Source organism: Mus pahari, chromosome 12 (assembly GCF_900095145.1).
Source record: "Mus pahari chromosome 12, PAHARI_EIJ_v1.1, whole genome shotgun sequence".
In the NCBI taxonomy this organism is placed as follows: domain Eukaryota; kingdom Metazoa; phylum Chordata; class Mammalia; order Rodentia; family Muridae; genus Mus; species Mus pahari.
In genome coordinates, this window is record NC_034601.1 from 76,774,755 (window position 1) to 76,788,143 (window position 13,389).

Consider the following 13,389-nt stretch of genomic DNA (forward strand, 5'->3'; position numbering starts at 1 on the left):
ACTTGAGGGAACGTGGCTCTTTTGATCTGCTGCTGCACACACCGATGAAGAGTCCTTATAAACAATGAGGTCGCTGTTTTCTTTCTTTTCTATCATTTGTGTGTTTGGAGAGAGACAGTTTTAGCTTCCTTTGAGAAAGCCTCATCTGTGTTTGTGGCTTAACTAACGAGCTGGCACAGATGCTGCATAGATGCTGGCCTTTCAGCCTATCCTGGATTTGAACATGTTTTTGTCACCAAGATGAAGTATTTCCAGTTTTGGGTTAAAGCAAGAACTATATGATACTTTTAGCTTGAACACTTAGAAGTCATTGTTGACTTATTAATTGGCTTAATTTCAACACTGTTCTCTGAATGGGGGAGGGAGGGAGGGAGGGAGGGAGAGAGGAGGGATGGAGCTTTTCAGTGGAGCAGATATGGCACACATAACATTTACCAATCTACTAATCTCACTGTTCTATATGTGCAGAGTTCATGACATCCCTCCAAAAAGGCTACTGTAACAACACCAACTATTGCTGAACATAGATCACCATAACAGACATAATAATAGCGATGATGAAAATGTTTGGAATATTGTTGAGAATGACCAACATGTGATACAAGGATGGGAAAAGTATACTCCTAGTGTTGGGAAAATGACACTGTTTGGTACAAGGTTACCACAAACCTTCCATTTGTAAAAAATGCAACACCTGCAAAGTGCAAAAGGTCAAAGTGCAACAAGATGAGGTATGCCTGTACCAGAACCAAAGTTCCCTCTGGCTACTTCCATCCAGGGCCCCTAACGTTCCGAGGCACAGAGTGGGCTCTAAGGCACTTAATACAAGGTTCAATACTGACTTTGTCTTCATCTAATACTAAAGCAGCGTGATTATTAGAAGCCTGCCAATTGCACCGCTTTAATCTGACTGTGCCTGGGTGGATCTGTAGATCACTTAATCTATGACTTCAGAAAACCAAGCATAATTCTCCACCTAGCTCTGAGCAGGGAAAGAGCCTGCTTCACATGGACATTCTGCCTGAGATATTATCTGACCCTAGCCAGTAGACAATCATTTTTTTGCATGTTTCTATGTTGAGGCATTTTGTTCTGGGCAAAATTGCTAATTGTCACATGTTCTGTTCTGGGAGGAGGAATATTTCCTTGGATTTCCAGGATATGGAGGGGGTGGAGAGCGCTGGGCTGAAGCTTGTGGGGCTGCAGAGTATGGTGGTGGCAGGTCTGTGCGATATTCCATCTCGTGGTCATAAGTATAGGGGGGCGGTGCCACTGAAAAAGAAAAGAAAACAAATCAGGCATTTAGTAAATGCCTTAGTGGACTCTGTTAAACCACTGTGCTAGATACTTTGAGGGCAGAAACACTTTCTGCTTGCAAAAGTAGTAATATTTGCTTAGAGTGTGGATAGGTATGGCTGAATAAATGAGTTCTCTATAAGGTAGTGCCATCGGGGAAGAAGGTGTTTGGAGTTGGGGCTTAGAGAAAGTCCCTTAGAAGTATGATACCGAGAGTGAGGAAACACGGAGTAATTTAAGTGTGGCTAAAAGCAGCACAGGAACAGGAGGGTGTGTGGATTTCCGCAGAAAGTATGGAGAAAGGGAGAAATGGAAAAAAGAGTCTGAGGAACAGGGTTCAGTATCACCATGCTGGGTTTGGTGAGGAACAAGGCTCAGTATCAGCATGCTTGGCCTGGTGAGAAAAAGGGTTCAGTATTACAATGCTGGGCTTGGGAAGGAACAGGGTTCACTATCCCCATACTGGGCTTGGTGAGGAGCTGGGTTCAGTATCCCCATGCTGGCCTAGTAATGCAGCATTCTTATAAAATAAGTCATAAAATTTATTTCTTTAAAATTATTCCTTGCATATCTTCACTCAACACAATACTGTTTATAAAAAGGATGTTTTCCAACAAATACACGTTGCATGTTGTCCTTCCTATAGGCTCTACCCTCCCCTCTCTCCCACCTGTCATTATTCTCCTTTGTTCCTTGTTTGATTTATATATTTATGTCATACATGTTCTTAGGTAGACTGGCTGAATTTCCTTAGTACCATGCTCTTTGGTTGCCCCCAGCTTCCTACAAACAGTATGATCTCATCCTTCTTTGTAACTGAAGACAATTCTATTGAGTGTGGATCACATCCTGTCTGTCTCGGTCTTGAGGGACATGGCATGGGTTGTCCATTCAACTGTTACTCTGAACAGTGTTGCAGTAAACCTCCATGTGTAAACATCTCTGTGACACATAGAAAAACAGATTAGGGAGTTGTGCTTTGGCAAACATACTCTCTCAGCTGAGAGGACAGAGATGGCAGACATGAGAGGCGATGGAATAGTATTCAAGAGTGATCAGATCATATTCCTGCTGACAAGGAGTGGATGCTCCTAAAACACAAAGTGGCTGAGTCTGTAGTACGCTGGGAAAGTAGAAAGGGGTTGGAGGGTGACAGGAGGGTTGAAAGAAGTAAGCACCCAGAATGAGAGTTCCTGGAACTTACAGGACCATCAAGTTTGGGAATGGAGATGAGGAATTTCATTTTCTAAATCTCATTTGAAATAGGTTTTATTTAATTTACTAAATCAGTGCATTTAATAATCACATTTATTATGCTTGAGAGTGACTTCTCCCATACACCTATTTTGTAGTGATCCTAATCCTGTCTCCAGGGGTGGAAGAGAAGAATCTGGGAGCTGAAATTCATCTCTGTCTTCATGATGATAAACCAGAAATGAATCCATTCTCAGGGGATGGATCCTATTGGGAAGTGACAGGCCTTAACTGGTCACTATGAATGTAGCTTAGATCCCAAAACTCATGTCACAATAATGTGACTAAATCATCAAGCTTTTAGCATTGCAGTGACAGCAGGGAACAGCTAGCATTTCAGCAAACTGTTTTTCCCCCAAGGACCCACAGCGCTGTGGGAAAGCAGCACATGTGCACACATTAGGCCTAGACTACTATGAACATAGAAGTGATCCAAGGGAGCCTTCTGGTGGACCGCTCATTAGCAAGACCCCAATGTTCAGATCATTTACTGCCCTCACTACAGACAGAGGAAGCGAGGAAAGGGATTAAGTAACCAGAGAAAGGAGGACTATGGATCCACTCAACTAAGTGGTATGTCCCCAGAGATCCCTGCTCTGCTGTAAAGACAGGCCCTAGTGTCCTGGGGGCACAGATGTCATTCATCAGGGAACTGGGCTTCTTTAACCATCCTTCGGACCTGCCTGACTCTAAGTTCTGTCTTCTATGAGCCAACAGAGTAACACATGCAGAGGGCATCAACCTTCTCTCTGGATTTTGTGCCCAATTCCTGGCTCTATAAAATTTAAGAGGGCTAATACAAAGACTTGCAAAATGTTTCATACATACCAAGAAAGGAGACCCTACAGCCTTCACCTAAACTAGCAAGTCCTAGCAGGATGCTCTATCATGACAGTTCTTGTAAAGAGGTGGGTCCATCTTATTTTTAGGCTAAGTTTCTCTTGCCTCTGCCATGGGGAACACAAAGTAACTTATCCCACAGACCTTCTCCACTTTCTCCTCTGTCATGAACCGTGTGTGTGTGTGTGTGTGTGTGTGTGTGTGTGTGTGCATTTATTCTTTGCTCTGCCATGCTATGAACACCACTAAAGGACAGTTCAATGGGGATTTTTGTGGTTAATGTTGCTGTGTTTTGAACATCACAATCTCAGCTATGAAACAGTGTTCTCTCATTCACAGATCCTTTGAACACTGATGAATGACAGCGATGCTGCAGAGTGGTGCTTTGAGGCCTATTTGTCATGAAAGAAGAACATCTTTTGCAACCCAGTCACTGGAGGATATGTCTGAAATTGTGTTGTATAATGGACTGTGTTATCTTTCTTCATGATGATAAGGATTCATAACAAAGTAGATATTCAAGGGTTAGTTTTTGGAATTCCTGATTAATCCTAGTTAATTAAGGGGTTTGGTCATTTTCAACTGGGCATATGGTTTCTAGAAGATGTGTGGATACCTGTATAGAGCTGGAGCCTTTGAAACTCTTGCATTTGTGGAATTCCAATTTTCTGATGTAAGTAGTATAACTATGCTATTCATCTGTAATGTCAGATATGAGTGTCTATATTAGTAAAAAAATAGTGTTGGGTGTGATGGTATACATCTTTAATCTCACCATTTGGAAAACTGAGGATCTCAATTGTGAGGACAGCTTGGGTTATAAACTGAGTTCCAGCTAAGCCTTGCATATACAGTTAAACCATGTCTCAAAATGACTGACTGAGTAAATAAACAAATAGATACTGAGGGAAAATATGAAAATTAGAGAAGAAATGCAAAGCTTTCAGTTCCTTCAAGCAATGTTTCAAAGGATGAGAAAATTTGGATTCAGAAGAAAGTCACCTAGAATTTTGTCACCTCAGTCTGAGTGGTCATACCTATGTCCCTGGTCATATTTGCATTTATACCTATGCAGTCCCATAAAATGGCAGCATTATTGCCACTCCATATCATAACATTGCTTATGTTGTTGTGTATTCTTCCCAAAAGTTTATTATAATTAGGTATCTATTATTCCACTTTACATTTACCTACTCTGAGGCTAACAGTTTTGTTATTATAAATGACTGACAAACATCTTCTCACAGGACACTTTATTGTCCTGAGTGACTTATTTGAAATAAAAATTATAGAAATCTTCTGGCTTACACAAAGCTTAAGTGTTATAATTTGCAAATGCATGACATGGAGAATCTATTTACAAAAGAATTGTAAAATCCTCTACAGACTACAGCATGGCACAGGCAGGCTGTTGTATTAGTAAATTCATAAATGAGAAAATACAATCATTTCTCTGGTCATGGCTGGGCTTTAAAACCTCCGTTTTGGTGGTTGAAATTCAGACTGGATAATTAACGTATTTATTCACGTTAGTTTAAGCCCGGTAACTTATAAGTTGGGCTCTTTCGCTATGTTCATAGCTGCCCTATTTATAATAGCCAGAAGCTGGAAAGAACCCAGATGTCCCTCAACAGAGGAATGGATACAGATAATGTGGTACATTTACACAATGGCATACTACTCAGCTATTTAAAACAATGAATTTATGAAATTCTTAGGCAAATGGATCTATCTGAAGGATATCATCCTGAGTGAGGTAACCTAATCACAAAAGAACTCACTTGATATGCACTCACTGATAAGTGGATATTAGCCCAGAAACCTAGAATAGCCAAGATACAACCTCAAAAACACAAGAAAAATCAAGAATAAGGAAGACCATCGTGTGGATACTTCATTCCTCCCTAAAATAGGGAATAACATACCCATGAAAGAGACAAAGTTTGGAGCTAAGACGAAAGGATGGACCATCCAGAGACTGCTCCACCCAGGAATACATCCCATAATCAGTCACCAAACACAGACACTATTGCACATGCCAGCAAGAATTTGCTGAAAGGACACTGATATAGCTATCTCTTGTGAGGGTATGCCAGTGCCTGGCAAATATAGAAGTGGATGCCCACAGTCATCTATAGGATAGAACAAAGAGACCCCAATGGAGGAGCTAGAGAAATTACCCCAGGAACTGAAGGGGTCTGCAACCCTATAGGTGGAACAACAATATGAACTAATCAGTACCCCCAGAGCTCGTGTGTCTAGCTGCATGTATAGCAGAAGATGTCCTAGTCAGCCATCATTGGGAAGAGATGCCCCTTGGTCTTGCAAACTTTATATGCCCCATACAGGGGAACGCCAGGGTCAAGAAGTGGGAGTGGGTGGGCAGGGGAGCAGGATGGGGGAGGGTATAGGGGACATTCGGGATAGCATTTGAAATGTAAATGAAGAAAATATCTAATAAAATAAGTTAAAAAAAGGAATAGTTAAAGTAACAAGACTATAAAAGACATCTTTCACTTTAGAGATATTTTGTCAACTGGATCTGGTAGCACATGCCTTTAAGCTCAGGACTCAGTAGGTAGATACGGACAGGTCTCTGAGTTTGAGGAGACCCTGTTCTTCGAAGGGAGGTCCGGGCAATTCCAAACTATGAAGTGAAGCCCAGTCTTCAAAAATGAACAAACAAAAAAACAAACAAATCAAAATAAAGTCAAGGTTGCTCATTTAACTACATAATTTTGGACATTCCATAGTTTAAAAGGTGTATTTAACTAAATGTTTTTTCCCACTTTTATTGTTCTGTTCTTTGTACGGATTAAAATCAGTCTTATTTTCACATATCTGATTCATAATGACTCTGTTTCTGAGTTTACTCTTTTTATTTTTATATGATTATACTTTTTTTTTTAGACAGTATATTGCTATGAAGCGTAAACACAGTCTGACCAAAAACTTATAATGTAGCATAGACTAGCTCTGATACTCCTGCCTTGGTTCTCTGAATACTGGGACGACAGAGGTGTGGTCCACAGTTTTATATTTGGTAGATGTAGTAAAGTTTACTTTTCTTCTAAGGTTTTAATCTTGGCTAAGCCAACTATCTAAATGTGGACTATTAAATAATCCTCGCTGCTAATGTTATTAGGTTTCTGTTTCAAAATCTACTTGCTAATCTACTTGCTTTGTCCTGTAGACCAGGAATGTCTATTTATACCAGAAGAAGTTTATCTTAATTGACTTAGTATCTGAGAGGACTAGTCAATCACATTATGTGCGTATGTGTGTGTATGTGTGAATATGTGTGTATATTTATGTGTATGCACATGTATTCCTATATTGTAGCATTCTTCCAGCCTAGCATTCTCCCAGCCTCTAAGCATGCTGTACCAGACCTCTGCAAGCCACTAACTTAGAATCACCTGCAGTGGCCCCTCCCAAACCTGCCAAGCCAGCTCTATTGTCACAGCTGCTGCAGCCCTTCAAAGAGTCACTATTGCCTGCTGAGAAGACCTTCGGATGTTTCAGAAACAACATTCTCAGGGCCAGCTCACCTGTGTGCCCAAAGACTGGGGCTGGGGGGAAGGGCTTTTTTCCCACACTATAAAAACTGAGTAATTCATTAAATGGGGGCGGGGGGGGGAGGGCTTGAACAGAACCCTTGGTCTTGGCCTGCTTCCTTCCTGCTGTCTCTTCCTTTCCCAACTTGCCTTCCAGGGCGGACCCAGTTCAGAGTGTGACTGCAGGCAGAAACACTCAGGTGGTGCCCGGAACTGCGAGATAAACTGAGGGGTGCTGTCTATGTGGTGGAGTTCCACAAGAGAAAAAAATAAGAAGATCGTATCGAACACACTGAGAAACAGGTACTCATGCTAGCACAGGTTCTAAACCCCATCCTTTTTAAATTGTTGCTATAGGTGAGATACAGGATAAGCTGGTTTTGTGCTGACCTGGCACAATACCACTTAGGGGGACAACAGAAAATGGAATTAGAAAATTCTAAACAGGCTTTTGTCCGCAGTCTTCAAGAACTGCTTCAGGGGAAAGGAATTGGGTTTGAAAAAAAAAAATGTTAGGAAATTTTGTAGAACAGGTAGATTCTTGCTGCCCATGGTTCAGAGAGGAAAAATCTTTAAACAAGAGAACCTGGGAGAGAATTGGAAAGGCTCTGAGGGACTCCCAGACAGACAAATTCCCACTCTGCCTTTGGGCGCTAGCAAAAGAGTCTATTGATAAAGAGAATTCGCAGGCCTCAGAAAGTACCCAGACAGAGCTTAAAGAATCTCAGAAAGACACTGAATTAGAAAGATATATAGATTCTGATGATGAGTTAACATCACACAAAGATCATTCAGAGAAGGGAGCCACCAAATATTCTGATGAGGATTGGTTTTCTTACGAATCCCCTGCTCCACCTATGGCCTCTGCTATAGCAGAGGCTGCTAGAATGGATATGCAACTATGTAAATTAGAATTTGAAATTAAGTTGCAAAAATTGACTAATGAGCTTCGGGAGCTAAAAGCAGCTTCAAATATAGGAAAGAACAAATTTCCTGAAATTTACCAACCGCCGCAAAAGGGAGCTGTTAAGTCAGGCTCGTGGGAAAGCACAAGATTCATCTAACATGCTAGCCTTTCCTGTAGCTAAAATACTTGACCAGCAAAATTATAGAGTTGGACAATACTAGACCTTGGAGTTCAAGGTGATAAAGGAATTAAAAACAGCTGTGACAGTAGAGTTGGCTTGGCAGGTTAGGAGGGGTCACCGCAGGTGGTTCTAAGTTAGTGGCTTGCAGAGGTCTGGTATAGCGTGCTTAGAGGCTGGGAGAATGCTAGGCTGGAAGAATGCTACACTGTATGTATCTGTGTATGTGTGATTGATATATGTGTGTGTTATTGTACGTGTGTAATTTATGTACTTGTTCAAACGTCTATTTGCACACAATTTTTAGTATGGTTGCAACAAACTTTCCTTTGCTTCATCCTCTTTAGCCCCACCCAGAGCAGAAAGTTTACACAAAAGCTCCAGAGTGGCTGGCAGGATTCCCTTTGCCCCACCCTCTGACACAGCATAGATTCTAAGACATCAGATAACATCAGGACAAGTCAGATCAAATCCTGAATCCTTTTTATTACCATGAGAAGGACAATCTCCTCGGACAGCTTTCCTTTTAAACTTGTAACTCAGGAGGGCTTTGCACACCTCGTATACCTAGCCCCTGGCTCCCCATTTTTCAGAGTGCTCAGCTCAGTGGAAAACAAATCCTGGCTTAGAATAGTCTTAGGTGTCTTTCTTCCGTTTCTTCATCCCTTCGGCTAAGGAATGGGTGCCTTCTTTTCTGTGTCTGTTTTGTGGTTTGAGCATGCATGCATGTGTGAGTAGATTAACCAAAAGGGTCTCTTCCCCAGTCACCGAGACCGATGCTGAAGACACTAGGAGATCACCATTGATTGGTCTACGGTAGGAGATCACCATTGATTGGTCTAGGGTAGGAGTTCACCATTGATTGGTCTAGGGTAGCTGGCCAGCGAGCCCCAGAGAGCCTAGGATCACAAACACATGCAACCACACCTGGCTTTTTACCTGACTGCTAGATTCCACTGAGGTCGTTCTCCCTAAGCAGCAAGCTCTTTATCAACTGCTGCCTCCTCACGGCCCTGATCGTGAGTATTTCTCACAGAAATATGAGCCGTGGAGAATGTCTCTGCTGTGGGCTCAGAGGAGGTATTGAGTTTGGGGAAGGAAGTGGAATGTTAAGTCTGCTCTCCTACGGGGTGGTTGTGAACAATTTTGATTTTAGCATTGGCGAAATAGCTCAAGGGGATAAAGGCGATTGTTCCATGAAGCTGACAACTAAGTTTGAAACCCAGAACCTGCAAAAAGATGGGAGAGGAGAATCGGCTGCAATGAGTTGTTCTGAAGCCTCCACATGTGTTCTGAGACACACACACTCACAAATATCATATGGTACCTCTGCCACTGATGATAACTTTAAAAAAAAAATCTGATCCCCCACCCCCACCCCAAAGATGGCTTTCCTGCCACACTATCAAACCAGAGTTCTTTTTCTCCTGCACCCTACAGTCTTCAGGGTCAGGATATACACATGATGTGTGATGTTAAAGCCATTCTTCAAACCATTCTGTTTTCTTTTTAAAGGTCTGTGCTCTTTTGTACCACCCAAGCTGTAAGATTCTATTTCTATATCTTGTAGATACCTGTAACCCTTCCTGTTGCAAATACGTGTTCTCTGAAGACTTACGAGAAAGCCACAGTTATCTTCCCACCCAAACATCTGCTATCACTCCTGGTCCATTTGGGCCTGCCTGGCATCCCTAAGATATTTATGGTTTTCATTATCCTTTCTCTCTTGTCATTAGCAAGTGTATTTTGAAATTTTTTTGTCTTTAAAATAGGATTTCTGCTTTTATTTTTCTGCTTTTATTTTTCTAGACTATTCATTGCACTAAGTTTGGTCTTTATGTTGATTTCTAACATAATAAATGCAAACTGAAGAAAACAATTTACATGTATGCCTTCTCTCTGTTTTCTTGCCCTTTATCATCTGGTATTTATCTACCATTCCTCAAATTACTCCTTTGAATCTGTTATCCAGACACTTACATCATTCTGTCCCTATGGTAACCATGGTGGGTGGGATGACTACAGAGAGTCACCATGGGTTTCCTTAGGCAATCAGATTATCAGGACATGGAACCTTAGGAGTTGGAATTCCCACCAGGAATCTCTAGCTGAGAGCACAAGGCTGAAGCTTCATATCATCCTGAAGAGGAACTTCTCTCTGAGGACTGTGACTGACAAGTGATGTCACCTTGCAGGAGAGACTATAGCCAAGATATAGTGGGTCAGTGAGAGGCAGGACCACACATTGTCCAGGAAGGCTAAACTATATACTTCTTGTACTCTATTTAAATCTAAGCCTTATGTCAGATGCTTAAAGATGGACTGATGGGTGAGTAGGGGAGATCCCTGGCTCCCTTTATTTGTTCCTCTTCCCCGTGTGGTCACAATAAAAGGATACCCTTGTTTTGTTTTTCATTATTGTCTGTTTAATTGGCCCATTGAGGACCAGTGATTGAGCATAGCTTGTTAGGGCTGCCCAGGCACAGGCTCTGAATGTAACAACTCTGGCCGCATGACTACATGGAAACACCCAGGCTTTGATTAAAGTTCAACATTTTAACTACCCTGTATCTGTACATAGGAGCTTTATGTAGCTAGACAAGGAAACAGCCGTGCAGACTGATCTCACTTTAAACAGTGACCTTTTCTTAGATGTGTTGGCCATTGGTGTTGCTCAGAAAGCACATATTACGTAGGCATTTCATACATCCCCCTTTCTGAGACTGCTTTCTTCACTTTCCTTCACCTAAAGTGTATCTGTATCCCTGTCACTCTCAGGAGAAGGCTGGGTTCTTATTTCACTGAGAAAATAGGAGCTGAAGAAAAGGTTCTTGAATTTGATCTCCAAATCTACTGCCTCAACAGGAAGAATGTATACCACTCTGTTATTTATAGGATGTAACTCTTTTCCAGATGCAGACTCTGATTTCTCAAATGTAAATGCATCACTGTGTACAGATGGTACATATGTGAGCACATGTGCGCTACAGCACACATGTGGAGGTCACAGTCAGTTATCTCTTTCTGACTTTACATGAGTTGAAGGGATCAAACTCGAGCTCTTTACACACTAAGCCACCTCACCAGCCAAGAGTGTAATAATGCTCCCCGTCCTCTATATTAATCAGCTTCCTTTTTATTTTATCTAAGTATATTTATTGCTGAAGTACAAAGTATCATGAACTAAAGTTCTCTATGGGGAAAAAATCTGACTTCATCTCTGTTTTCTTGATCCCCCTTAAAGTATAAGTTAAGAAAACTGTATGCACTTCTCACACTCTCACAATACTTATGGGGTGGTTTGAATGAGATATCTCCATATTAACTGACAACAGGATTACTCTGTGATATGATTAGGTGGAAGGTCGTTTATTGTAGATGTGAGAGAGAGCAGCCAGAGGCATTTGGAAGAGTCTAGAGCAGAGAGAGAAAGGAATAGACTGAACATGGTCAGCAGATGACATCGTTAGGGCTATCTGTGAGAGAAGAGAAGACATCAAGGGGATAGAGAATAGAAATAAACACAGTGAGACTAGCAGAAGTAGGAGCTTAGAGCGCAGCCGGGTTAGAAGAAGAAGCGGTAGCTGGGGGAGGGTGGAAAGCTAAGGAGATGGAGGCATTTTCAGGTAGAGGGGGAGGCGAGAAGGGATAGGATGGTAGCATGGATAAGTGCCACAGGTATATGATTATTGGTGAGCTATATATCCTTTTTGCTCGAGGGAAGTGACTCCTTTTGGTAGATGGAAACCTGTCTGACAATTTCCCCAGAAATTTCTGGCTTTTATCTAACCACCAGAAGTCCTTCTATAGTCCAGGTTGAGATGGGCCAAAACTCAATTTTGGACAAGTCAGTGGGTCTGTCCTTTTCTGAGGGGTACCCATTGGAACTGATGATGCCCCACCCCACGTCTCTGGTATCTGATTACTTGATCTCCAGTTGGTAGCCTTGCCTGAGAGGCTCAGGAGGTGTGGCCTTGCTGAGGGAGTGTGCCCTTGATTGAGGACTTTGAGGTTTCAAAGCTAGTGCCCTGTCTCTGCCTCATATTTGTGGCTCAAGATGTGACCTCTCAGCTCTTCCTGCTGCCGTAATTTCCTGACGTGATGGACTCTAGATTCGTAAGCACCACATAAACCCTTCCTTCTCTATGTGTCTTGGTCAGAGTTTTTTATCACTGAAAGAGAAAAAGTAGCTCGTACAACATCCAACACATTTTGTGTGCAGCAACAACTATGTATGTATCATTAACACAAGAAAAGAAGCTTCTCCATTTCATGTTTAGATTCTGACATAATTAAGTTGCTTTCCAGGATGATGTCTTCTTGGTGACCAGTTTGTTTCTCTTTAGTGTCCATTTTACCTTGAAGTTCATTGTAGCACTATTATTTTATATGGAACATTTCCAGTATTAAGTTTTGGCAGACAAAGAACAAACTACTCTTTTCTTTAAAATTATTCTTTTATCTATTATTGTTCATTATCATTATCATTATCATTATTATTATTGTGTGTATGTGCGTTCACACACACCATGTCACAGCATATGATGAGGTCAGAAGACAGCTCTTAGGAGCCAGTTTCATCTTGGGTTCTAGGACTCAAACTCAGATCTCTCAGGACGCACGGACTACAGTGTGCATATTTCTATGCACACTGTGGGCATAGAATTTCTATGCACACTGTTGGGGCAGTGATTTCCTTTTCCTTCTTTCTCTTAAAAAATGTTTGTAGATGTTTTGCCTGCATGTACGACTGTGCCCCAAATGTGTGCCATGGAGACTGGAGGAGGACATTTGTTCCCCAGGGATGGAGTTACAGAGGGCTGTGATCTGCCGTATAGATAGTAGGGCTTGAACCGAGATCCTCTGGGAGGCCAGTGCCACTGAGTCATCTGTCTACCACCCAGTATTGATTTATCAATGATTCCAGGGAATTCTAAAGACTAGAGTCTGGCTGTTTTATGGACCATAAAAGAGATTCAAGTAACTAAGAAGAAGGCATAGGCTCTCTGGAGTTGTGAAAGAGTGAGGTGAAGGGACCCGCACCTGTTAAAACTGAACCTTATAGGATGTTCTGGTAGGCTGGACAACAATTGAAGTCAACATTTCTTGCCTCCAACAACTCTTAGCTGGAGTACCCCAGTTAACTAGCTGATAATAATTGGTTTGAGATTTAAAAGAATAAATTTATTTTTGCAAGGAACAAATGGTGTCGGCCAACAAATGTTCTGTAGAAATCCTCGAAAAAGAAAGGAAAAGAAAAGAAAAGGAAAGGAAAGGAAAGGAAAGGAAAGGAAAGAAAGGGAAAGAAAGGAAAGGAAAGGAAAGGAAAGGAAAGGAAAGGAAAGGAAAGGAAAGGA

General features: G+C 41.7%; 1 protein-coding gene across 1 annotated transcript in view; it reads right to left on the bottom strand.

Moving 5' to 3' along the window:
- Positions 1-398: 398 nt before the first annotated feature.
- Cyyr1 (cysteine and tyrosine rich 1) overlaps positions 399-13,389 on the bottom strand; it is a 91,841-nt gene continuing 78,850 nt past the window's right edge. Inside the window, exon 4 of the mRNA XM_021209831.2 lies at positions 399-1,272. Within this exon, the coding sequence (XP_021065490.1) occupies positions 1,106-1,272 (167 nt within the window). The 3' untranslated portion in view covers positions 399-1,105. The remainder of the gene's footprint in view (positions 1,273-13,389) is intronic.